Source organism: Sebastes fasciatus, chromosome 24 (genome assembly GCF_043250625.1).
Source record: "Sebastes fasciatus isolate fSebFas1 chromosome 24, fSebFas1.pri, whole genome shotgun sequence".
Lineage (NCBI taxonomy): Eukaryota > Metazoa > Chordata > Actinopteri > Perciformes > Sebastidae > Sebastes > Sebastes fasciatus.
Genome location: NC_133818.1, coordinates 8287508 through 8312153, shown reverse-complemented (window position 1 = coordinate 8312153; position 24646 = coordinate 8287508). Strand labels below are relative to the sequence as shown.

Here is a 24646-nt window from a genome sequence, read left to right as displayed (position 1 = left end):
ATTTTCATGCAGGAAATAAACATCTTTCACTCTCTGTGCAAGCGTACTCCTATGCCTTTAGTTTGTTAAAACTTATTTATTGCACATGTTAAAATGCATGCAAAAATAATAGAAATGTTGCACTTTTTTAGGCACAATATCAGTCATACACTTTAAATCCTATATGCGAAAAAAAGGCATTTTCATGCAGGAAATAAACATATGTCACTCTATTATTCTATTATTTTCTATATTTTAACATGTGCAAGAAACATGATTTTAAAGGAGCAGAGAGAGTGACAGATGTTTTATTTCCTGCATAAAAATGATTGTTTTTTTGCATAAAGGATTTAGAGTGTATGACTGATATTGTGCTTAAAAAGTGCAACATTTCTATTATTTTCTATATTTTAACGTGCAAGAAATATGATTTTAAAGTTTTGAACAAATTAACAGCATTTCCCTGTAGAATGCAAGTGACTGATAAGGAGGCTTGAGAGGTCTTCTGTTGTCTGAGAGAGCAGTAGGCGCGTGCACGTGTGGGGTGCATACACGTGCGTGCTCGTGCAAGGAGCAGAGAGAGTGACAGATGTTTTATTTCTTGCATGAAAATAACTTTTATTTTTGCATACAGGATTTAAAGTGTATGACTGATATTGTGCCTAAAAAGTGCAACATTTCTATTATTTCTATATTTCAACGTGCAAGAAATATGATTTTAAAGTTTTAACAGATTAACAGTATTTCCTCTGTAGAATGCATGCGACTCTGAAGTGTGAAATGTGAAACTGAGCGGAGTACAAAAGGGGGGAGCCTCAACATGCAAAAACTTCCTGTGATGGAACGTTTTAAGTGACATGTGGCGCGTAGAGCGCGAACACACAAGACCACACATGTTTCCTGGTTCGAAGAGCTGTGAAAGCAAGCTCAGTAAAAGACAGAAACTTGCTGCGAGCCACAGGTGTTATGTTTGACACTCTACACCCCGAGGCTCGCCGGCCACATGAGGGCAAAACACGCAGCTATGGGTCAAGGCCGTGAGGACCTGAGAGAGCTCCGGTGAGAACTTTTGAAATGAAACCGTCAGCGTTTTTGGAGCTCACACTTTAGCTGGTTGCAGAACAGGTTCATTCAAAATGTGGGAACTGAGTTTTGGATTTAAACACATGCTAGTGTTTTATCATCCTCCCTCTCTCCTCGGTCCCCTCCTTCTGTTTCCACCCCTCCTCCTCCTCCTCCTCCTCTCCGGTGGTGGTGAGGAGGAATCCTCTGCTGCCTGCTCCAGCGGTCTGTCTCCTCTTTATGAGCAATGTTCCTGTGGCTGGGAGCCCTCGTAAAGCTACGAGCATTGATTGGAAAACAATGCAATTTTCTTTGGCTCGGCTGTGCAGCGCAGTTGTGGTCTGGATTTGTGCTTTGTAGCGTGGCCGTGTGGTGTGAAAGCCGTCGCCACATGGCCCGCGGTGATGGTGTCGGAAGTGCATCCAGCGCAGGCTGATGCACTTTTCCACTACGGTGCATGTCATCTTTGAGCTCTTATTTGTTTAATCAAGTTTTGGCCTCCTTTTGTGAACCCAATAATGATAGAAAATCATACTTGTGCCCTTCAGAATGGGCGATCTGATTGGACTTAAAGAGCCAAACTAAGAGCATTTAATGCAGCTTAATTTATACAGCACATTTCAAACACAACTGGAAAAGCCACAATATGCAGAAATACTGTATGATTATACGAAAAGCTGTATGAATGACATGATGATGCAAGACGTTCTTGCTTTTGGCGCCATTTCTACGAGTTATAATCTGTACTGACTGCAATGTAAATGCATCTGCGTGACTATGCTAAGCTCAGAGCTAGTGACGTAGAATAAAAAGTGAGAAAGACTGCTCTTGGCGGGCGGGAAGGGAGGTGCATGGGTCCAACAAACACAGGACTTTCAACCAGGAGACCGATGTTTTATAAGTTACATGTTTTCAGTGATGTTTTCTGTACTTCTGTTATGTTGTTTTACTTAGTTGACACACTTATTTTAAGCCCAACTGTGACGTGTTTCCTAAACCTAAGTGAGTGGTTTTGTTGCCTAAACCTAACAGCGGACGTACAAATAACACGTGAAATGCCTAAAATGCGTCCCCATTTGGGTTATAGAATCTTTTTAACACTTTTTAGACTGAACAATTACTGGAGAAAATGATCAGTAGATCCCTGTGACAATAATTGTTAGTTGCAGCCCTAAAACAACTTCCCAAAGGCCAAGGAAACATTGCAATAGATGGATTTTTTCCAACCAACAGTCCAAAAGATAGCAAACATTCACCATATAGCAGCTAAAACCAATGTTTTTTTGGTGTTATTGCTTGGAAAATGACTTAAACATCAAATCCAAATAGTTACTGATTCATTGTCTTTTGATGGACTAATCGATTCATCGTGTCAGCTCTTCATCATTTATCCAAGTTAGTGTTCTGGCTATGTCAGCATTCTGGTGATTATGGCAGGAAATCAGACAGCTCAAAGTGCTTGTCTGGATAAAAAAAAAAGCTTTGGATCAAAAAGTTTGAATGGCAAGAAGTAAAAATGTAGTAAATCCGGAGTGCACACTTTGCCTTAGTTGTAAAAGCGAATACAGTTTGAGAAAAGTGTCTAAACAGAAGTCAAGGATGGTAATCTACTTCATGGAGGCTTTATAAGGTAAGAAATTCAGTCAGACAGCATCTATTGATAGGAATATATTAAATATTTTAGTCAGGAAACCTTAAACCACCACTTTATGACAAAAAGCATCAGGGAAAGGCCGAAGAGTTATGTCCTCAACACTTGAATTTGGTACAAGAATGCAGTCGAAATACGACAGAGAAGCAAAAAGAACTGCGTTTGCGTTAATGGGGGGATTAGGCCCCTTCAAGCCGATGATAAACAAACGTGGGCCTTCGTCATTCCTGCCAGGGCAGATGAATATTTCAGATTCTAGGTTACCAGACTGGAGGCACACATGGATGGAGAAGACGGCGAGACGGAGCCAGAAGAAGCGAGAGAGATGCGTAAGCGTTTAATCCCCCCTCGTGTATTTGTTCCCCTTGTAGTGACGCATATGTGATGCATTCTGCTTATGGCGTCAAAGCATTGTACTAACGGAACACCACCGGGGATATAACTGTCTGGATTGATCGCTCTGCTCGCGTCTTGGAAGCGATTTGTTTTCCAGTATTACGAGGATTATGAGAATGATATACAGAGCACCTTATTAGACGACGTAAGCAAGATTCATCACATGCAAAGGCAATGAAAAGAAGAGCAAATCATCCCCTAATATAATAGTTTACTGTCTGTTAAGGGTATGAGCAACTGCAGACACAGAAAGGCCAAACTTGTTGCTTAACAGATCAGTGTAGGACTATACTCGTAGAGCTTTTTAGATAGTTGGTAGAGCAGGGTACTAGTGAATGCACAAATATTCACTATCTGGTGTTGAATTACTTTGAAAGTGTACAAAATAGCAACAGGCTGGTTTTTGTGGGCACACGCTACAACGTATCCTCATACAACGGTTCATATCATATTTTATGAAAAGTTATTGGGTTAAAATAACACAGGAAGCAGCGTAACTTAAGTACGGAAGTTACGTGACAAAACTGCTTAATTAGGTTTAAGAAAATATCGTGGTTTGGGTTAAAATAACATTGGAAGTTGCATAACTTAAGTACGGAAGTTACGTGACAAAAACCACTAAGTTAGGTTTAGGAAAAGAACGTGGTTTGGGTACAAATAACTCCGTAAGAGGCGTAACTTAAGTACGGAAGTTATGTGACAAAAACTACTTAGTTAGGTTTAAGAAAAGATCGTGGTTTGGGTTAAAATAACATTGGAAGTGGTGCAACTTAAGTTACTTCCTGGTTTGCGATTACGTGCATGACATACAAATTAATTGTTTTATGGGATATCTGCTAATTACAGTGCATTACTTTTCATAGGTATAGCTATGAGAACAGCGTGCGCACTAACATGTAATTTAACCAATTGAACTAATTAACCTCCTCTGTATCATTTGAACAACTAAACAGTTTGTCCGGTCCCGTAGACAGATATAGCTCCAGCAGATGAGCTATTAACCTAATTATTTGGCTACTGAACACATCATGAATCATCCAATTAGTTCAGGCAGGAAATACAAGTCGTGTGTGCCACGCTTGGAGAGAGACACAAGTTTGACAACAATGACTTTCACTCGCTGATTAGTGTTCTCGACTGAAGGTGAGTCGCAGGGTATGAAATGATATATTATCTGGAAGTCACATAATGACAACAGGGAAACGAATGGGCGTTAAAGAACATATGACTTTGATGCGGGTGAACTAATTCTTGAAGAGAGCCAGCCAGCGTTGAGTCATTTGCCAATAGTTAAAGAATGATTGACTTTGTCTTGAATCCTTCTTTTGTGCTTACTGTTAGAACTTCATAGATAGTAGCAAATGAAGAGATGTATTTGCGAATCCAGTGCATCCTTCTGCAGGCTGTGCGTTTGCACAAGCAATGACGGAAGTTGTTCCCTCGCTGTGGTTGACATTGAGGAGTAAGAAGGCAGACAGAGAACGCCACAAAGGAAGTATTGATGAAATGATTGATTAACCTCCTCCACTATTGTTTGTTTTGTCTTCGACTCTGTCTGTCTGAGTCCGTCTCTCATCGCTGACCAAACAGAAAGCGCTCAAGCCACCCAGGGACCCTCGTCAGCCTGAGTGCTGCTACCTGTTTAGACAAGCACCCAAATCCCCCCCAATTGTTCTCCTCTTTGCCGTCTCTCTCGACTTCCATTGTTTTCACCGACTTCAAATTCTTCTTCCCCCTGCTCTCCCTATCTGCCTCTGTAATGCTGAGAGCAAACATTTTACAACATCTCCATACCTGCTGATGTATGACCTTGTTCTAATGCAATTAGGTGTGTTTGTTTAACTCCCCTGCCACTCCCAGTACAAACAGCTCTGGCGGAAAGAAAAGTCGCAGACATTAAATCATTGATTTATCCGAAAGAATTGTCTTGAGGGCCAATCCTTAACGCTCTAGTGTCTGTCATTAACAGCTGTGCTCACGCATGCTTGTGTGGGAGGCTGGCATCAACCATGCATGTGGCTTCTTAGTCATCAGCAGAGCGAGTTTATTTACATTGATCACAAGCTTTCCTAAGCACACTCTGACCCAGAGGGAGCAGGAGTGGACATTTTGTTCGCAGGAGTGCACACAGATACTGAATGACTTCATTTTTTGGGGGGGTTGCATTACAAAAGTCCAATTTTGGGGGAAAAATTGTTCTTTCAGATGCTCCGTCTTTTCATAATGTATGCAGGGCTTGTTGACCTGACACACTTGAAAAGGATCCTTGCTCATGTGCAGGGGAAATTTGAAAACTGCCTCTTCCTCGTTCCACAGCCGTCACTTCTTTCTCGCCATGACAACGCCGCCCCGTCCCTCGTTTCTCTTCCTAGCCCCTGTCAGGGAAAGGCACTTGTTTTATTATCAACAGCGAAAGAGAAGTCCGCCCTCCCCAAGACTTGTCTTTTTATGGAGATGGTCGAAGGCCGAGGGGAGGAAGAAAACAAGAGCGGAGGAAGCGCGGAAGAGAAAGTTCTGGCAAGATGTGATCTTTGCCGAGGGGAGATGTGCTACCAGAGGCAGGAGTGAGCAAAATATGTGATGTTTGGAGGATTTACAGCGGAAGCTCTCGCTTTAGTTCTTCATCATCCAAGGTGTGTCTTTCTTCGGGGAGGGAAAGTTAAAGGAGTTGGGCAGTAGGTTCAAGAAAAGGTCACCATGTACAGTATTGCATCATAGTTTGGGAATTTTAAAGAGCTCCCTGATTCGCAGCAAAGCGGTGCAATGACCTGAAATCAAGACGGAGCTAATCAAGCCTACCATCATGGGTATTAAGAGTTTTGTAATCACACACACACACTCATGTTTGCACTCAAGCCACACATGGGTGAGTCATGCACACAAAGCAGAAGTAGATGCTAAATAGGAAGAACAGATTGTGCTGTCCGCCGGAGAAATCCCTGCTCTTCATTTTCAACACCTCGGACAGCTGTTGCTCTGCGGTTTGACCTTAGCTAACACAGCGATACGCCAAGACTAGCCAACGCTGTTAAACCACAGCAGGATGCATCTCACGGCCCCTGCACTTTTTCTTTGTATTAATCAAGAACAGTGTATCTGCATCTCAGGCTTAAGAGGGCTAGTGGTGCTCGCAGGCTGCAGTGGAAAGAAAATTATCCATCCCGGTTACGAGGGGTTAGGAATTTCCAGGAGAGTTTCACGAAGGGGTCAGTGAGTGAAAATGCGCATCATGTCATCTGTTTCACTGCTTCAGTGCGTCTCTGAAGGTCAAAGGGTCACGGGGGAGAAGTGTGTCTGCGAGGGATTTTCTCTAACAAGGTGTGTAAGAGAATGCTCGTGTCATCCTCAATCACAGTGGATTTGTATCAAATGATGGCGGATCCGTGAGACAGATGTACAGGAGATTGCTGGAAGATGATCTAGATATCATTCGCATGATAGAGATCCGGTTCAGGAGGATATTTGTCGAATGATGAATAGGGTGAAACTGAACTGTAGAACACGCTAAGGCTCCAGGGACGGATTATTACAAATGTAGATTGAGGTCTTTCTTACTTTTAGACAGAAACTGGAAGTTTTACTTTTTTTACTCCCCGATGCTTAACGTTTATCTCATAACGGTTTAGGCACCGGAAAGAAAACATGCTAATCCTTTGCAAAGAAGTGCAAACAACCTCAGAAGCATGCACACACTTCTTGATGACACTGTATGACACTAAGTCTGCTATCTCGGTGGACGGTATTTGTTGATGTAATCTCCGATGCAACAGCACAGCAGAGCACATTGCTCAGGCTGTTCTCAGACCCAGTTGGTAGGTATACCTACGAAAAGTAATGCACTGTAATTCATATATATCCCACAAAATGTGTATGTAATCCACGTAATCGTGAACCACGAAATATAAAGAGCGACAAACGCCACAAAGGGAAGAGGTTGGGCTGGATGGGTGGGTCATTAAACACTGTTCTTCTGCGAAACCAGGAGTCAACGTTGATTTCATTGTCACTAGTTTTTGTCACGTAATTTCCGTACTTAAGTTACGGCACTTCCGGAGTTATTTTAAGCCAAACCATCTTTTTCTAAACCTAATTAAGTTGTTTTTTGTTGCCTAAACCTAACAAAGTTGATCTTTTCAAAGTAGTTATGTTCCTGAAGACGGAAGTTTATTTTGAAAGACTGGAGTGCGTCACGTGTTGCTGGACATTCACAGGAAAATGCATGAGGAATCATTTTCCGTAAGATACCATACGAACCGTTGTATGGGGATATGTTGCTTTGCTTGACGGAATTGAACCACCAACAACATGGAAGAAAAGCCGAGAACAGTTGTCGTGACCAAAATGTGATGCTTAATTTGCGTAGCTTAGTTCCTATAAATAGCAAAATATTCCAGCAATGTCAAGCATCTGTATGATTCATGAGTTGCAAATACTTTGCATATGTAGCTTTAAAGAAACGGCGTCATTCTGAGTCAGTATCAGATTGACTGATAGAATCAAGCCCAGACAGATAGACACAGACGAGCAGACAGACAGGAAGGTGAAAGTCATATTTCCAGTCTGGTGACATCTCAGAGAGTCCAGATGAAGGAAATACTCAAGGAATAACTCCAATGATGCCAGGAATAACGTAGCTTTTTGTGGTGACACACATACAGTTGGCCCATTGGAGACACCGTGCACTGTTTATACTCTTTGCGGGTGTGTGCATTCATATGCCTGCTATGCACATATTTGCACACAGGAGGACAAACCCATTTTAATGTGTGTGTGTGTGTGTGCCCATGCATTTAACTTGTGAGCATGTGTGTAGAAGGAAGTGTGACCCAGGTTCAAGGGGCCTTTGAGTCAAACTGGATTAGCTGCTCTCAAGGCTGCCACTGGAATGCGAGGATCAACAAGTGTGTCGTGGCGGTGCACGCGCAAACACACACGCCCATTTTATCATGGCACGCTCAGTATTTACCTTCAAGTCTATTCATATTTCTCCGTTCTGTCTGTTTTCTCACTGCAACCAGCATATGGTGGCTATTTTGATCATTTACATCATGGCTTGATGTGGATATAAATGCAGATTTTGTCGACATTTCAGTTATCTATTCCTTTCTTGAAGTTGCAGAGAACAAAAAATAGACAAAAATGATGAGCGTCTATGTAAACAGGAAACGAGGAGCTGCACGCACTGATTGACGCATGAGTGGGTGAATAACTACAAGCATCAAGCGGCGTCTCACTTCTGCGAGGCTGCAGCTTCACTTGTTTATAAAGCCTAGGATTTCAAAATAATAGCAATACTTGCAGACAGGTCTTGAATTCTTCCTTGAATGCTAAAGAGAACTGTAAACTATGGAAGACACAGCCATCTCTCCCTAAGTGCTATTCGGATGGATTTAGTTTGAAGGTCAAAGTTATGCTTGATGAAGCTAGCAACAGAAAAGTGTTTTATTTTGAAAAAATCTGTTTTTAGTTTTATCTAAATGGCTGCAGTGTTCATATGAGGCGTATTTGTTTATTCCTTAAAAACAGGTGGAAAAGAGCGGGAATGTTTCAACAAAATCCTCTGAATCCTTTGTGAATATAGTTCTCTGTGTTGACCGGTAGTAGCATTGTCCAATTCACATTATTTTGAAAATATTGTCCTAAGCCCGGTATATCTGATGGGTTAGTGTTCCTCTTTCAAACTAATCCACTCTGTTGCTCTTATGAGAATAGTGGAAAGCAGTTCCTGGAAAATACTTAGATGTTTTGTGTCAATTTGACTCTCCTCTGTGCCAGATTTCTTTAGTTATTGCAGTAGCTCAACGGAAGCAGCAAGAATCAGAAGTCATTCTGATTTTTCAAAAGTTTCACAGTCATTCAATGACTTGTTCCTCGGCCTGAGGTTTAACATGTCACCATGTGTCATTGAAATTGTTCACCATGGTTTTGAAATAGAGATTCTTAAAGTTAGGGAGTGTATGGAAATTATTAGAGGGGGAGGTAGGGTCAAAAAATGGGGAGGGTGATACATTATTTTGTTTTTGCTTAAGGAAGGTTAGTCTGTTTTGGGAGAGCAGAAGAGGGTCTTTAGATAGGATCAGATTTATATTTAATTTTCATATTTTTTGTATATTTTATTTACTGCAAAAAAAACCAAAACTTAATAGTGAATAGTTTCTATCAGGCTTTATTTTCAGCTCCTAAAAATTATGTTCACATACAACAAAACTGCATTGTGAATTCGAGGGAAACTGTTGTTTGAAACTTTGTTTGTTATCACAGATACGTTTGTTTTTTTATGTATCACAGATACGTTCGTAATGACCGGCGTGGTGGATGGGTCAAACAAACACAGGACTTTCCCCAGCAGCCTGCTGTTTGTGTCATGTGCAAAACTAAAAATGAACGTTCACTTATTTTCATTTACGTCTGTAGCTTAGATAACGTAACAAACAGTCATTTTAAGTCAAACCATGGTGTTTTTTTTTTACTTAACCTAACCTTTGTTGCCTAAACGTAACAAGGTAGTTTTGTTGCGTTTCTTTGTTTCAATTTGCAACGTTAACCACGCGTTTAAAACCGTTTAAAACCGTTTAAAACTGTGACCGTTATCCGGGAGAAAATATGTTTCCCTCGAAATGTAATTGAAAATTCAGTTTAGTTGTATAGGAACATCATTTTTTAGGAGACAGGGTTTTTATTGTAAGATTCAGGCCCCCTCTCCACCCAAATCATTTTTGTACAGTCCCTTAACTGTTACATTCACTTTCACTCACTGTTTGTCAAAGCAAAGAACTGTTGAGCAAATTTTGGATTATTTCTGGCCATCTTGTTCCAGTGCTGGACTTATTTGGACCTTGAGGTGCATGCTTTTCTGGAACTAGTTTCCCAACACTCACCAGTAATCATACCTACACTTAACAGTCCCAGTGAGAAACAGACTTTGTTTGAGTTTTGATTGCTCTCACGGAGCAGTGCCAGTGGGAAGGTGATAAGTACAGTAGTTTACCACGTTAATTAAACACCCCATTATCAGCCTCTGGTTCTAGTCATTACTGTTAACACTTTCTTTACTGGCACACATTCATACACACACACACACAACACGTTTCGGTCAGTTGAAGGTTGGTTGTGTTGGGCAGGCACTGGAGCGCTGCGCTCATTCCCTTTCCGCCAGGAAATCAATAATAGACCAGCTGACCCGACTGTGACCTGTGTTACATGTGCACACATACACACATGCACTGTCACATCCACTGTCCAGAGAGAACAAAGCATCGCTGGGCAGTGGCGGGTGTGGCGTGGGTCTCCAGGAAGTCACACTTGGCTAAAACTTCCTGGCCTGAAACAAGGCTGTGATGGCTTTAAAGGCTGATTTAATTACTTTTGAAGTGTTTTTGAATGGTTTACATCACTTTGTGATATGGTCATATTGGTTCAGTTATATTTAAGGCTCATTGTCTTTCAGTTTTTATCAATTTCCATTGAAAAATTCCTGAATTTCTTTTTAAAAACAGGCCAATATTTCGCCTGTATTTCACGTTCCAGTGCGCCAAAACGTTTCATATTGCAAAAAGCTATGAAACAGAGGCACAGAGAGATGTAAGATATGTGGCCAGATGCAAGCCTATGATGTGCATAAAGTATAAAGCATGAACAACATGCTCCGTCGCCATCAGTAGACCCAGGGGCTGAAATCTGCCACGTCTCAGTCCGGTCATACATTCCATTCCAGTCATGGAAGACTCTAAATCTCAATCGGAAGCTACAAAGTCCTCCTGCAGGAAGAGCCCTGGGGTAAATTGTTTTGGGTCGCACATCAATCACATGTATGTCATGTGTCACTGAAAATACAGCGACTGAAAAAACGGCAACAAGGAGACAGCTTTTTCCTGAAGGTCAGCTCTGACCAGACACGGCGTCGGCAGCGTAGCATACAATTCCCTGAACATATGTGCGACTGCATGCGCGGCTCGTGCGCCCGCGTTGCATTCAAGTTGTGCGTAAACGCTGCCATGTGTCTCTCGTAAAAGTGACCGCGGCTCTGCCCTCGACTCTGTCATCTTCCTCATCAGCAGCAGCATCATGCGGATTCTGAGCCAGCAGGTTATAATCCCCGCTCTTTAACTACCTCACAGGATTAACTAGGAAGAGGGGGGGCATCTGGCACCCATGTGGAAAATAAAGAGTCTTACGGAGACTTTGCTCTGATCCCGCTGTGTTAAATGGATACGGTGGAAGAAGCACAGAGAGGGAAAACCAAGGGGAATGTGCTGCACTTGTGTCGGCTCAGATTCTCGCCACTGGGGTGAAAAATAAACTATTCGCTAATAGGATCAACATATAATCTTGAGCACGCTTACATCCATGAAAAATAAAAGACCGAGGTGTTAAGTAAATGCACTCTGATCTGTTATGATAGGTGTTTGGAGCTACATAGATGCAGAAACTATGAGTTAAACTCCTTTATTGTAGAGTCACCAATCAATCTAACATGCATGTTTTTGGACTTTGGGGGAAACCTGAGCACCCGGAGTAAACCCACGAAGGAAAACTCCAGTTCAAGAGTTCTTAAATGGTTCAGTCGGAAGTCTTATCTTAAATGGCAGTTGTGACCCCACTTCCTCAAACTCTTCCTACATGCAATGTTCATTTGCATGGACGTTTTCAGTGAGGAAACCTTCTTAGGCAAGGAGGAGTAGGCGAGTCCGTTGGTTGCAAAACTGACCTTTAACTGTCTTACAGCTTACACTGTGTGAAATCAGACTTTGTCATGAAATTCGACAAGCAGAGAAAAATGTTCACAAGACAGCAGCTGTTTCACAAATGACATATTAATGACACTAGTTGCTTTGAATTACAAAATCAATTGCCAGAAATTCTTGAATTCGTAATCTGCTTTGGGAAATCTCAAGACCTTTGGAAACATGAGTTGTTTGGTTGTTTTGAAGTCACACTTCAACAAAAAAAGAAAGGCTTCCCCTCTTTTTTTTTTTTCCAGTGTCATAACTGTCATGTGTCTGTCTGGACGGCAGGAAGTACTGAGACAAAGTCGTCTGGGTCTCCGGTGTGGTTGTTAATGTGTATCTTCGTACATGGGCGTATGCATTTTTGCTTGTTATTGAAACATTTGATTGTCAGAAAAGTTCTCGGTGACGTAGCAGGTGTTTAGGAGGTTTGCGTTGTTTGGTATGAGAGGGGGACACCTGGGGAATCATGTGACAATTGCATTTATGTTGGATTTCGCCACATATGTCGCAATCCCACTTTACATCAGAGGCCCGACGCGTTACGCCTTTTTGGCACGGATGCCAGTTTCTAATCTCTCAATCTATTTAACATTCCAGGATTGAGTGGCACATTATTTCTCTGGAGAAGTGCTTTCTGTGAAGCCGGTGCTTGTGTATGTTCATGTGTGTGTTTGTGTGTGAGCCCGTTCTCACGGTGCTGACATAGTAGAGCGCTCGGACTGCGAATGGTTCGATGGGAAAGTAATTCCCATGGGGCTACTTGCGCAACCATTTCTGACTGATTGACAGATAAAGTGAACACACACAAACACACGATGTACTGTATATGTATTGAATGTCAACTGTATGTAATGTCTATGTCTATGTATTGATTGTGTTAATGATGGCACACTGGATTCAACAATTCTATTCCATAACTGTATATGGAGCAGAAACGGGGCAACTGTAAAAGACGATAACAAAAATTGTACCTTTAAGCCCCTTTTAAGCAAAAAAATACCTGAAATTCACATTTTCCAGCTTCTCAAATTTCAATATTGGTTGGTTTCTTTGTGTTCTATAAAAGTTAACTGGCTATTTTGAGTTTTGGACTGTTGGTATGACAAAACAAGCATCATGAATATGTTAACTTGGGCTCTCTAAACTTGCGATTTTCACTATTTTCTGACATTTTGAAGACCAAACAATTCATCGATTAACAAGTAGAGTAATTTATGATTAAAATAAAAGTTAGTTACCTTCCTAAGACTAAAATGTTTGATTGTGTTAATATTTGGTAACATTTACAATATGCATCCAGTATGCAGCAGCCACACCTAAGGACCGTTAATAGACACAGCACATACACAGCTGGGAAGCCAGTGAGGGATCATATTTTACGCTAATCTCTCCATATAGTTTGGGCCTTTTATACATTTCATGTGATGGACACAAATAGAAAAACTAATGGATGACACACGGTCATTACATCCCTGTATATCAAGTTTCTGAGGATGTTATTTCCTGTTATGGAAAAACATTTTTCAAGCAGCTTGACATGCGCAATACAACAACAAGTCTGCAATTTGTTCCACTAAAATCTGAATTAAACATCTAAAGCCATCATCACTATAAATGGAAACACCCAGGCTCTTGTTTTTTCCTTGCAAATACTCCCATTTCCCCGAGCTATAAGTGTCTGTTGACTAAAACCCTGCACCTCTGGGGGTTGAAAGACTGCACTTGTCATCTGCTCAGCTCCATTTGGCAGTGGTTTGGCTGCCGCTGAGTTGTGACCTTAATTTGAGTTTCAAATCACTCCATAACACAGATGGAGGCCTGGAGGAAACTCCCATAAACACACACATGCATGCAGGTCATGGACTGAGTGCGCTGATTGCTCGGACCATCTCTCCGCCGCTGCCATCAGGCCACAATCAGTTTCAAGTGGAGCAGGCGACGCATGTTTTTCCACTTATTTATGCTAAAGCGGACGTGATTCCCAACACCACCTTCCAATCTGCACACACACAACAATCCCTACGAGTGCTCTACTCTCCATACGGGATTAGTAATGATTAACCAGCTTCATTAGCTCAGCCGGCTAGTCTGGTAAGAGAGAGAATTTATAGACTTGTGTACAATAGGGCTTGATTTGTGTGCGTCTGGGTGTGTGTCCAACAAAAAAAGGGAGATGGAGAAAGGACAATGGGTAATAGATATGGATAAGGATGCAGAACTTTGTGTGGGTTACGTCATGGGTTGTATTAGGTCTCGTGTTTTCTAAGAGAATAATTCTATATGAATTGCTTATTATTTTAACCCTAAAACAATATAAAACAACATTTAAGGACAATATATTTGTTTGAGATTTTAGTGAGTACATCAAACTGAAACTGTAAAACTGTGAGGGACAAAAATGGAGATTTCGAAACCCCCCCTTACTCAAATTCCAACCTTGGATATGGAAGAAAGTGCAGAAAGCACAATGTAGAAAGGAAACAGTGGAGTTATCCACTGTTTTATGGTCCGGCTCCTGGACCATCCCAAGCAATTTGAAGGTTTCCCAACAAGTCAAAACAGGGGTGAGGTCCAATTACTAACATGTTAAACACAGCTGCACTCAACTCTCTAGAGCATTTCACATTCTTCACTGAGCAATCACTAGTTCATATGAAGCAGGAGCTGAATTTTTATGGACATTTAAATGCGAATCTTCACACTCGAGCTGTGATATTTCACTTCCCACAATTCACACGTATACAGAAAAGAACTGTGTAGCATCATGGCGTTAGAAAGAACACGGAGACAAAAGACCAAACGGCATGACAAATATGTCATGGGTAGTTATGACAACTTCTACGGGACAGAAATAGTCACACAACTTCTCCTTCTACTATCAACCGCGGTGTTGATACAATACCTGATTTTCTTTGCTCTTGCCGCTTATGTAACCATTATGCAAGATCCCAAGTCTTCAAGGTCGGACCTCATTATTGCTGCTGCAGGCCCTCCACATTAATCTGTCTTTAAAATGTTTGAAGTTCGCCCGTGGCTTTAGATGTGGCTGCCAATGATTGGGCGGGGTGGGGGGGGGGTTAGAGGGATATTTGGAGTACCCTCTCCAAGTTGCTCATAATTGCCACTGAGCCAGAAAGCCCTCATTAAATGCAAAGGCTGATGAAAAACAATACGCAGTGAAAGATGATACCCACATATTAGTGCATGTGCTAATTTTCAAATCCTGTGTTTCCTCACATGTGTAGTGGTGTCCTCCAACAGCCAGACACATTTTAATTGTTATACATTTATTCCTGATCGACCACAGAAAGATTAGCCGGTTGCTATGGCACAAACTAATGGGGATCCTTCAATCAAATCAAATCCAAGTCAAAAAATGTATTTTTTCAAATGTTACGCTTGTTATATCCATAAAGTGTTATGGCTTATAAACTTCAAGTGAATCAAGCTGTGAATTGTTGGATTAAGTTGTGTAATCAAGAGCATCAAGTGTGGAAGTCAACACAAAAGCCAAGTTTTGCGCTTGGAAAATAAGATGAATTGCCACCAAAATATGCTGAAGTAAACATCACTTCTGTTGACAGAATGTGATGCATGCTGGGAAGGACAAAACACTTTTTTTCTGTACTGATTTTCTGTATTTTTATTACAGTATGCTCACGCCCAATATTGGCCTGACCAAATGCAACTTATGTAACCATAATGTAAATATTAAAGATGTTATTGTATCCATATCCCTGACTTACGGTCTCCCCAACTCACCTGCATGTGATTTAAAATGTCAGAAAATAAATACCCATCAGTTTCCCAGAGCCTAATGTGAGTCTTCAGATGTCTAAAACCCAAATATTTTAAATTAAAATGATATAAAACAGTAAAAAGTAGCAAATCTTCACATTTAAATAGCTGCAAGCAACACGTGTTTGCCATTTGCACTTTATAAATGACTTAATCTAGTTAATATTTGATCAAAACTATTGATTTTTAAAAAACAAATTGGTCGAATAATTGTTATTCTGTACAGATGAATTATTTCAGCACCAGTTGCCATACATGATTTCTGTTATAGCTGCATATAGACACAGCAGCTGCCCTATTCTCTGCATTGGAATGGATGGTATGATAATTGCATTTACAACCATAACAGCTTATCTTCACATAATACTCCATCTGCATGACCTCCCATACTGGAGGTTGATAACCTCACATTTTACTACCAACGATAAGCCCGCTGAATTGCTTTCGCATTGGGTTATGCAACTTGTGTGCGGCTAACATTGATCCATAATTCGGTGGTTAAATCCCCCCTCAGGCAGCGGTCAGGGCCAACCCGAAACAGGTGGAGGAGCCTATTAATCGTCGCTGTGTGGTAGATACATGTACAAACATGCACACACACACATATACACAGCAATAGCGCTGGCTGACAAGTGAGGGTGGTCACTAATTACAAGCAGATGTGAACCTCGAGGAGGTTCCAGGTCAGCGAAAGCAATCTATTACATGCATGCGTGAAGCCAACCTGTAAAAGACAGTGTTGAAAAATACTTGTGCATTCCTCTGGATCAGTGTTGTGGCACATAAACTCTGCTCAAGGGTCATTTAAAGCCAGCTGCAACGCAAAAAGGGGAGAGAAAACAAACCGAAAAGTACGACGTGAAGCATTTTGGAATGTGCGTTTAGTGTCTGTATTCACCGTAAGTGATCTCTTCCTGGGCCTCTATAGTACCTTCCTGGAATATCACTGCATACGTCATTCTTGATTGGAGTTTATACAGAGCCAGCAAGCACCGTTTAGTCATTACAGATGTGTGTGTATGCATCAGGCGGCGACCTGTGGAGCCATTGCACATGCCTTAAACTTGCATTATTTCTAATAGCCAGCAGGGGGCGACTCCTCTGGTTGCAAAAAGTATCTTATTGTATGGAAGTCTATGAGAAAATGAGCCTACTTCTCACTTGATTTATTACCTCAGTAAACTTTGTAAACACGAGTTTATGGTCTCAATCACTAGTTTCAAGTCTTCTTCAATACAGCATGATGTTCATTTAGTAAATGATGGTCCCATTTAGAGTCAGATAGACTGTAAAGCAAGGTATGCTTTAGGGCGTGGCTACCTGGTGATTGACAGGTCACTACAAAGGCAATGCCTTATTCAGCGTTCAGTTGTTCTTGGCTCCACCCTCTTGTGTCCTTCTTCAAAAACCAAGATGGCGACAAGATGGCGACCACCAGAAACCAAGATGGTGGCGGCCAAAAACTAAGATAGTTACGGCCAAAAACCTAGATGGCGACTACCAGAAACCAAGATGGCGACTACCAGAAACCAAGATGGCAACCAGCAAAATGCCGAATTCAAGGCTTCAAATAAGCAGTCCACAAACCAATTTCTGACGTCACTGTGACTACGTCTTCTTCTTATATACAGTATATGGTCTACATGCATATTGTACACATTTGGAAGTCAGAGATAGTGTAGTGTCCATGCCGTACGTGACGACCTGTGTTTTCCCCCCACTGGCAGATTTGTCATCTGCAATCCATCCCATAGCTGTTGAGACATTTCACTCAGAACCACAAATGTCAAACGTCATGGTAGCAGTGGAGGAAAAGTCAAAAGATCACCAAAGTCATTGGGATTCGCAAATGTCTGCACAACATTGTATGGCAATCCATCAAGTAGATGTCACTGGATATGTCAAAATGTTGACCTACAGTATAACACCAATAGTTTACAGTATGTCAGAATAAAAAACAAGGCTCACCATTGTAAACACTGAAAAGCTTAAATTCAGACTTGGCGTTTGCCATACAAGCGTTATTTAAGGTCCAAACTAATTGGAGTCTAGCAGTATTTGCACCCTGTTCATTGCTCAAGCCAGTGGATTAAAGGCTTTGGAACAGATTTTTTTCTTGAAAAGAGGATTTGCTGCATTGTCTCTATTTACTGCTGCGCAAGGATATTTCCAACGGCACTTGAAGGCAGCGTGTGCCAGCATATATTACTTTGAGGACGAGGAGTGGGGATTTGTATTCTCTTGCTCTCTCGACCAATAACAACACAGTTTTGTCAATGCGTTGCCACAGCGCTCCGGGCCAATAATGGTGATGTGTATATGGAATATTGAGCGGTAAAAGGGTGGCTGTGTTTATTATTGGCTATGATGCCGTCAATAAGTCATCAACGAACATACTGATCCAGTATGCAGCACTACCCAGCACAGCAACAAGTGCCCATGTGTGTGTGTGTGTTCCAGGTGCGTTACCATAGTAATATTTCTCTCACTTCCTCGCCTTTTTTTATTTTCTGTGTATGCGTTGCCACGGAAACTGACATATTCCTTTGCCCGTTGCGCCATTGTCCCCCTTTTGTCTAAAATAGAACTGAAACCACATGCCGCAGCGGCGCTGTATGTCCAAATGGCATTAGTCATCTAACTGCACGGTGCCACGCCAGTCAGCGTTGATCTTTCCTGCGTCACATCTGTCAGATGCGACAGCAACAAGTGCTGAATCCCATGATTAATAGACGCTTTTGCACTCTTTACATAACATTTAATATACATAACATGCAGCGTTAACTCTTCTCACCAAGCTGTTGTTTGGCTTTGACGAACTCTTTGCATTCTTTTACCTCGACATGTCTAATCCTTTTCTTTCCCTCTTTTCTACAAAGCATATTCATGATTTATCGTGGTTTATTTCTGCTCGTGCTAAATTGCATTAAGCGCAGCAAACTGCCAGATAACACCATTTGTTAAAGTTGGGATTATGTGATTAGATCTGCTCCCGGCCATTCCAGCAAACAACATGCGTGGGGGGTTCGATAGTTGTAATAAATACAAAGGAAAACAGACGGTGTGTAAAGGCATAGCAACCGGCTATATTTTGGAGACAAACATTCGGAGTTAAAGGATTGTGACAGTCGCCGCATGGCAGATTTGTCTCTATAGAGTCTATTCAAACAGTGTTACATCTCGCTAAGCTTCCACGTCATACTGAGGTCCGAGGTAATGAATGCTTTGGTTGTATATGTTCCAGAGGCATTCAGAGTCACGGTGCACTGTGACATTTTGTCTGTGATTTGTGGTCCAGTAAAATGCGATCTCATTAACTTTGAGTATGACATTAGGAGATTGGTTATGATAATGTCAGCCGTGTATGCTTTGTTTCTCATTAACTCTAATAGTCAAAACAAATTAGCATTTACTGTGGTATAGAATAGTAGCTGACTATCATGATCTCTGAGAAAACAAACACTTGATTAGATGTTATTGGATGTGAGTGGTTTTCTTACTGGGAAGGATGAGAAAAACATGAAGCTCTACTCTAAAAAAAAATTGAATCATGAACTCAGAATGACTTTTCTGATGAAGTAAACTTGGCCGTCGACTCAAAATGCTTGAGGTTTAACATTGATCCAGAATCAGTGTTTTTTTGCTCCATTAAAGGGGAACCACCTAAATTAAAGAGGACATATTGTGCTTATTTCAGGTTCATACTTGTATTTTGTGTTTCTACTAGAACATGTTTACATGCTTTAATGTTCAAAAAACACTTTATTTTTCTCATATTGTCTGTCTGAATATACCTGTAATCACCCTCTGTCTGAAAAGCTCCGTTTTAGTGCCTGTCTCTTTAAGGCCCCCTCTCGAAAAGCCCAGTCTGCTCTGATTGGTCAACCGAACTAAACTCTTCAAACTCTGCTCCGCTTTAACTAGCTTTGTTTGAGGGTGTGCCAAAACATGAGCTACTCTCTCTCAAAGCCAGAAACTAGAGAAGTAAGTCTACAACTTGTGATGTCATCGGGTATGAAGTCTGGAGCTGCCCCATAGACAATGAATGGGAGGCTGATTTTATGGACCCGCAAAATGTTTGTTTACTTTTTTATTATACCCACAAGCTTTATTCTATTGTAGCGTTCTCAGTTGTGAAACAGAACATGTTCCCATATACTCAGATCATTCCTCTGGGTGCTCACAGTGTCATCTACAACATCTTTCCCCATTCATTGTATATGGAGCGGTTCCACACGTTATACCTGATGACATCACAAATTTGAGTTTTAGCACTCTATTTTTTGGATTTAAGAGAGAGTTGTTCATGTTCACCAATATTTTATTGACTATCTTAGACCATAGGAATGACATGTATGAATTTTGAAAATGGGTGTAGTTCCCCTTTAAGTGGCGTGCTAATGACAATATTCATCCTTTTCAGTTCTTCTTCTTTTGTTTTTCTGTGCTCAGGGCCGTAGATAATAATTTTTTTATGGGGATTTCGGGGCTTTAGCAACCTGTGGGAAAGTTATATTCTTTCTACGACTACATGAAGGTAAAAAAATAAAATTTGAAAAAGCAAAATTATTTAAAAAAATGCATTTCTGGGGGTTGGGGATTTGGCTTCATTTCAATCAGTTGTTTAAGAGTTAAAAAATGCAGCACCTAACTAGTTTTTTGCTCGGTGTTCAGCTCAGCAAGTCCAACCTCGATAAATGTGTGATCTCATCTAACCGCACCCGACCATGCTGTTGACAAACTAAATACCCAGTGGTTGCAGATGTGGTGTCTTTTTGAACCCTCCGAATCCTACATAAAGACAAATGATATAACATCATTCAACAAGGATCTACTTTGTCAAAAGTTAAACCGTGCCGGTTGGTTTTGGAACGTCTCGGTTTGTAATTCTGAATGGGCGTCCCCGCAGGTCACGCAGGCTTTCGGCTCATTGTTGCCAGCGGCGATACCAGGATTTAGTCTGGCCCCTTTCGCTCTGCTGTCAGCATTCCACGGGTTGACACTCAAGAACTGAAGCTCATCCATCCCCTTCAGAAAGCCTGCTGGGCAGAACCAGCTCGACCGAGGAGAGGCCCTCTTATTTAACTTTTCCAACTGTTTGTCTTTTCTTTTCCAGTGTGTGCGTGTGTGTACATGTGTGTGTGTGCACCCCCTCAAGCTGTGTGTGAGGTCAAGCGGCAGGGAAAAGGGTTTCCTCAGCCAGCGATAAGGAATGGCATACTCACAAACAGCTGTGCTGGATGAAATGCTCTATTAAAGGGGGGGCAACATGCAACTTGCTGGACTCGTGACAGAATCATTCACATGCACACACACACACACTCAGGTAGCTCTCCAGGTTGCCTTGTGTCCACATCTTGTTTTTCCTCCCATGGCTGAATGATGACTCTGTTGCTTCACTGCACCGCGTTTCGGGTCAAATAACAGGAGAGTTGACAGAAGGAGGAATGACTTCAAGAAAATAATGTTGATAGAGGCCAAATCATGAGAAGGAAGGTGACATAAAGTGTCTCAGAGCAGGCTGTTCTCATACATCGTTCATAGCTATACTTACTTAAGTTATGCACTGTAATTTGTATATATCACATTAAATCAATTCATATGTAATCCACGTAATTGTGGAGGAGGTGGTCTGGGTGGACTGGTCTTTGTGTCCCGTGTGAAACCGGAAGTCAACATTGATTTATTTGTCACGTAACTTCCGTACTGAAGTTACGCTATTTCCGGAATTATTTTAAACCAAACCACGATCTTTTCCTAAACCTAACTAAGTATTTTTGTTGCCTTAACTTTACCAAGTTGATATTTTCCTAAACCTAAGTAGTTTTGTCGCCTAAACCTAACTAAGTAATATTATTGCCTAAACTGAACCAAGTCGATATTTTCCTAAACCTACGTAGTTTTGTCGCCTAAACCTAACTAAGTAATATTATTGCCTAAACTTAACCAAGTCGATATTTTCCTAAACCTAAGTAGTTTTGTCGCCTAAACCTAACTAAGTAATTTTGTTGCCTAAACTTAACCAAGTCGATTTTTTCCTAAACATAACGAAGTAATATTGTTGCCTAAACCACTAAGTAGCTTTGTTTCCTTAACCTAAGTAATTGTGTTGCCTAAACCTAACTAAGTAGTTTTGTTTCCTAAACCTAACTAAGTAGTTTTGTTTCCTAAACCTAACTAAGTAGTTTTGACGCCAAAATCTAAGTAGTTTTGTCGCCTAAACCTAACTAAGTAATTTTGTTGCCTTAACTTAATCAGTCGATCTTTTCCTAAACCTATCTAAGTAGTTTTGTTGCCTAAACCTAGCCAAGTTATTTCCAGTGAAAACGGAAGTTTATTTTGAAAAGACTGGGGTGGAAATTGACACATGTTGCTGGACATTCGTAGGAAAACTTATGAAAAATGAGGAATCACTTTTTGTAAGATATCATACGTACTGTTGTATGAGGATACGCTGATCAAAGAAACAAATTTTTTTGGAAGACGTGAAGAATAAACATCAGTCAAGAGGGCAATATGATGAAATTCATTTTTTTCTAGATATAAACTGCGGCAGCACAAAATAAAGATAAACACAGACACATTAGAGTACATTCGTAAGCCCTCTGTCTGGATAAGGCATTAGATAAATTGCAGCAGCGTGTCCTCTCTTTCTCCCCCCCACCCCTCCTTCTTAACCTCTCCCTCTTCCTGACCTCCTCTCGGCAGACACGGAGGAATGCATGACCAGAGATTCAGATGACTCAAATGTTCATCAAAGCCAAAGCGCTCTCTCTCTCTCGGTTTCCAATTCATTACGATTCAATTCCACCTTGATCACAGATTAAAGCCAAAGCTGCAACGTAAACCTGTCTGCGGCTGAAAAATGACTCAGACTGCTTACTATAGTAACCTCATCTCCTCCTCCGCATATGCTGTGCGTTCTCAACGCTGCTTTACGTGTGTGGAAAGCATATTGCGAATCCATCAGTGCAAGGCCACTTCATGTCCTCACTTGCTCCTTTTTTTTTCCTAAGCACATGCTGTCTTGGCCCATCAGTCTGTGTACCTCAATTTTATACATTTAGTTTGGCTCAGGTTTCTACTGTTGTAAAAGAACATCCTGTACACGTTGGATTTCTAAGACGTTTCACATTTGTTCTGTATTTTTTCTGACAGTAATAGCTGGTTGGTAATACATGTTATCTAACATAATCCACTCCCAAGCTCATCATCTATGAGAATCAAAGTTTATTTTTTTCTCCAATACTTTTTTATTACTCAAAGAATGCAGAGGCCAAGGGTTTACTCAGTTTCACATGCATCAAGTCCAGGGAACCTTGATGTGCTATATTTTTTTGTCTGTTAATCATTTTTCACGATGAAAAACAATAGCGAGGGGGTGGGAATCACCAGAGGCCCCACGATACGATACGATACGATCACGATACTTAAGTCACTATCCAATTTTTTAAAATTGAGATTTTAAACATTTTGCGATATTGCAATAAGATATATTGGGATTTTTTACCTTTTTTCAACTGCAAATCATGCAGTTTGTCATCACATGTTTTATTTAATAAGATCCAGTTTTCACTCTGTTCATCTCAGAGTTATTATTCACATATTTTTTGTTGTCAGACAAAGAGTATAGAAGCCAAAAGAAGACTCTGCCACGATTTTGGACTGAAAATGCTTATTATATTAATAATATTTTATTGTTCAAAACAGGCCGTTTTGGTAGAATATGACAATAGTTTTGTTTTACTTTTGTATGGCACTTTTTAGGAGGACGTTTTACTGGTGTCCGTTAGTCCCTTTCAGTCCAAAATTGCGGAAGCATAGTTTTGTTGCTGGGCGCTGATGTTGCAATGGAACAAACAATTGACTTTCACTTCTTGGCATTGTATACGTTATTCAGTTCAGAGGTCAAGGGACCCCTTTGAAAATGGCCATGCCAGTTTTTCCTCACCAACATTTAGCATCATTTTGGAACGTTATTTAGCGTTCTTCCCAACAAGCTATCATGACATGGTTGGTACCAATGGATTCCTTAGGTTTTCTTGTTATATATGATACCAGTATCTTCATTCTAGCTTTAAAAGCAAATTTGCTACAAGCGCTGAGAGACAGAATAGTGGCCGTCAGATTGTTAAAGATTGATATTTGACGTCCGTGTATCGATAAAATATTGCCACACAAAATATTGTGATACTATGCTGTTATATGTTCTGTCTTATCCTAACCTTGTGTTCATTTTTGTCTCCCCAAGGGTGACTTCACCTGGAGCAGCCTGTCGGGGCGGAGCGTGCGTCTGGCGCCGGTTGCCATCCAGAGCCTGTCGGAGCTGGAGAGGGCCAGGCTGCAGGAAGTAGCCTACACCCGTTTACACCAGGACTATGATCTGGGATGTCAGATAACCATGCCAAAAGGTGGGAGTTAAACAGTTACATAATCTTTAGGTTTGTTAGTTCTGAATGGATGGGATTTACTGCCTCAGCAGATAGCATCAGCTTTTTAAGCCCCTGACGCCAGAACTGCCCTATAGCAAACGCTACTCATTTGATATCTTTAACCCTAGTTTACTGTTCAAACTTGCGCAGCCACTTTCAAGTGTCCCATAAAGTAAAGCCGAAGATCGAGCCCCTGACCACATCCTCTCATCACCCCTCAAGTGTATTTAAGAGAAGTCATGTGTATGGTCTATGTTTGGGGAAGTCGTTGCAACACTTGCATTTTAGATGTAAACCGTACTTCACACCGAGATCGGGTGCTTCCTGTTCAACGCCCCCTCCTCATAATCTCATAATGACACGCGACTCCCTTTCCGCTGCATTCACCAACCACTAGTCACCATGTACTCTATTCAAATGTTGCAAAAGCAGGCTGTATTTGTCCCTATTTTAAAGCTAAACAACTGTATTTTGGTCTTGTTAGCCCAACCATGAAGTGAATAAAGGATTGGAAAATTAGACAATTCAATCCAGATATAGCAGAAATGAGCACTGCACTGAGTCAGTGTTTTTTCCAACCGGGCCCGCCCATGCTAAAA

The 24646-nt window shown here is 41.1% G+C and overlaps 1 protein-coding gene across 3 annotated transcripts in view; it reads left to right on the top strand.

The window, feature by feature from the left end:
* Positions 1 to 24646, top strand: part of LOC141763038 (rho GTPase-activating protein 6-like) — a 79827-nt gene that overhangs the window by 37856 nt on the left and 17325 nt on the right. For all 3 annotated transcript variants that reach the window (XM_074627285.1, XM_074627284.1, XM_074627286.1), the window contains exon 2: positions 23867 to 24026. In XM_074627285.1, coding sequence (XP_074483386.1) covers positions 23867 to 24026 — 160 coding nt within the window. The remainder of the gene's footprint in view (positions 1 to 23866; positions 24027 to 24646) is intronic.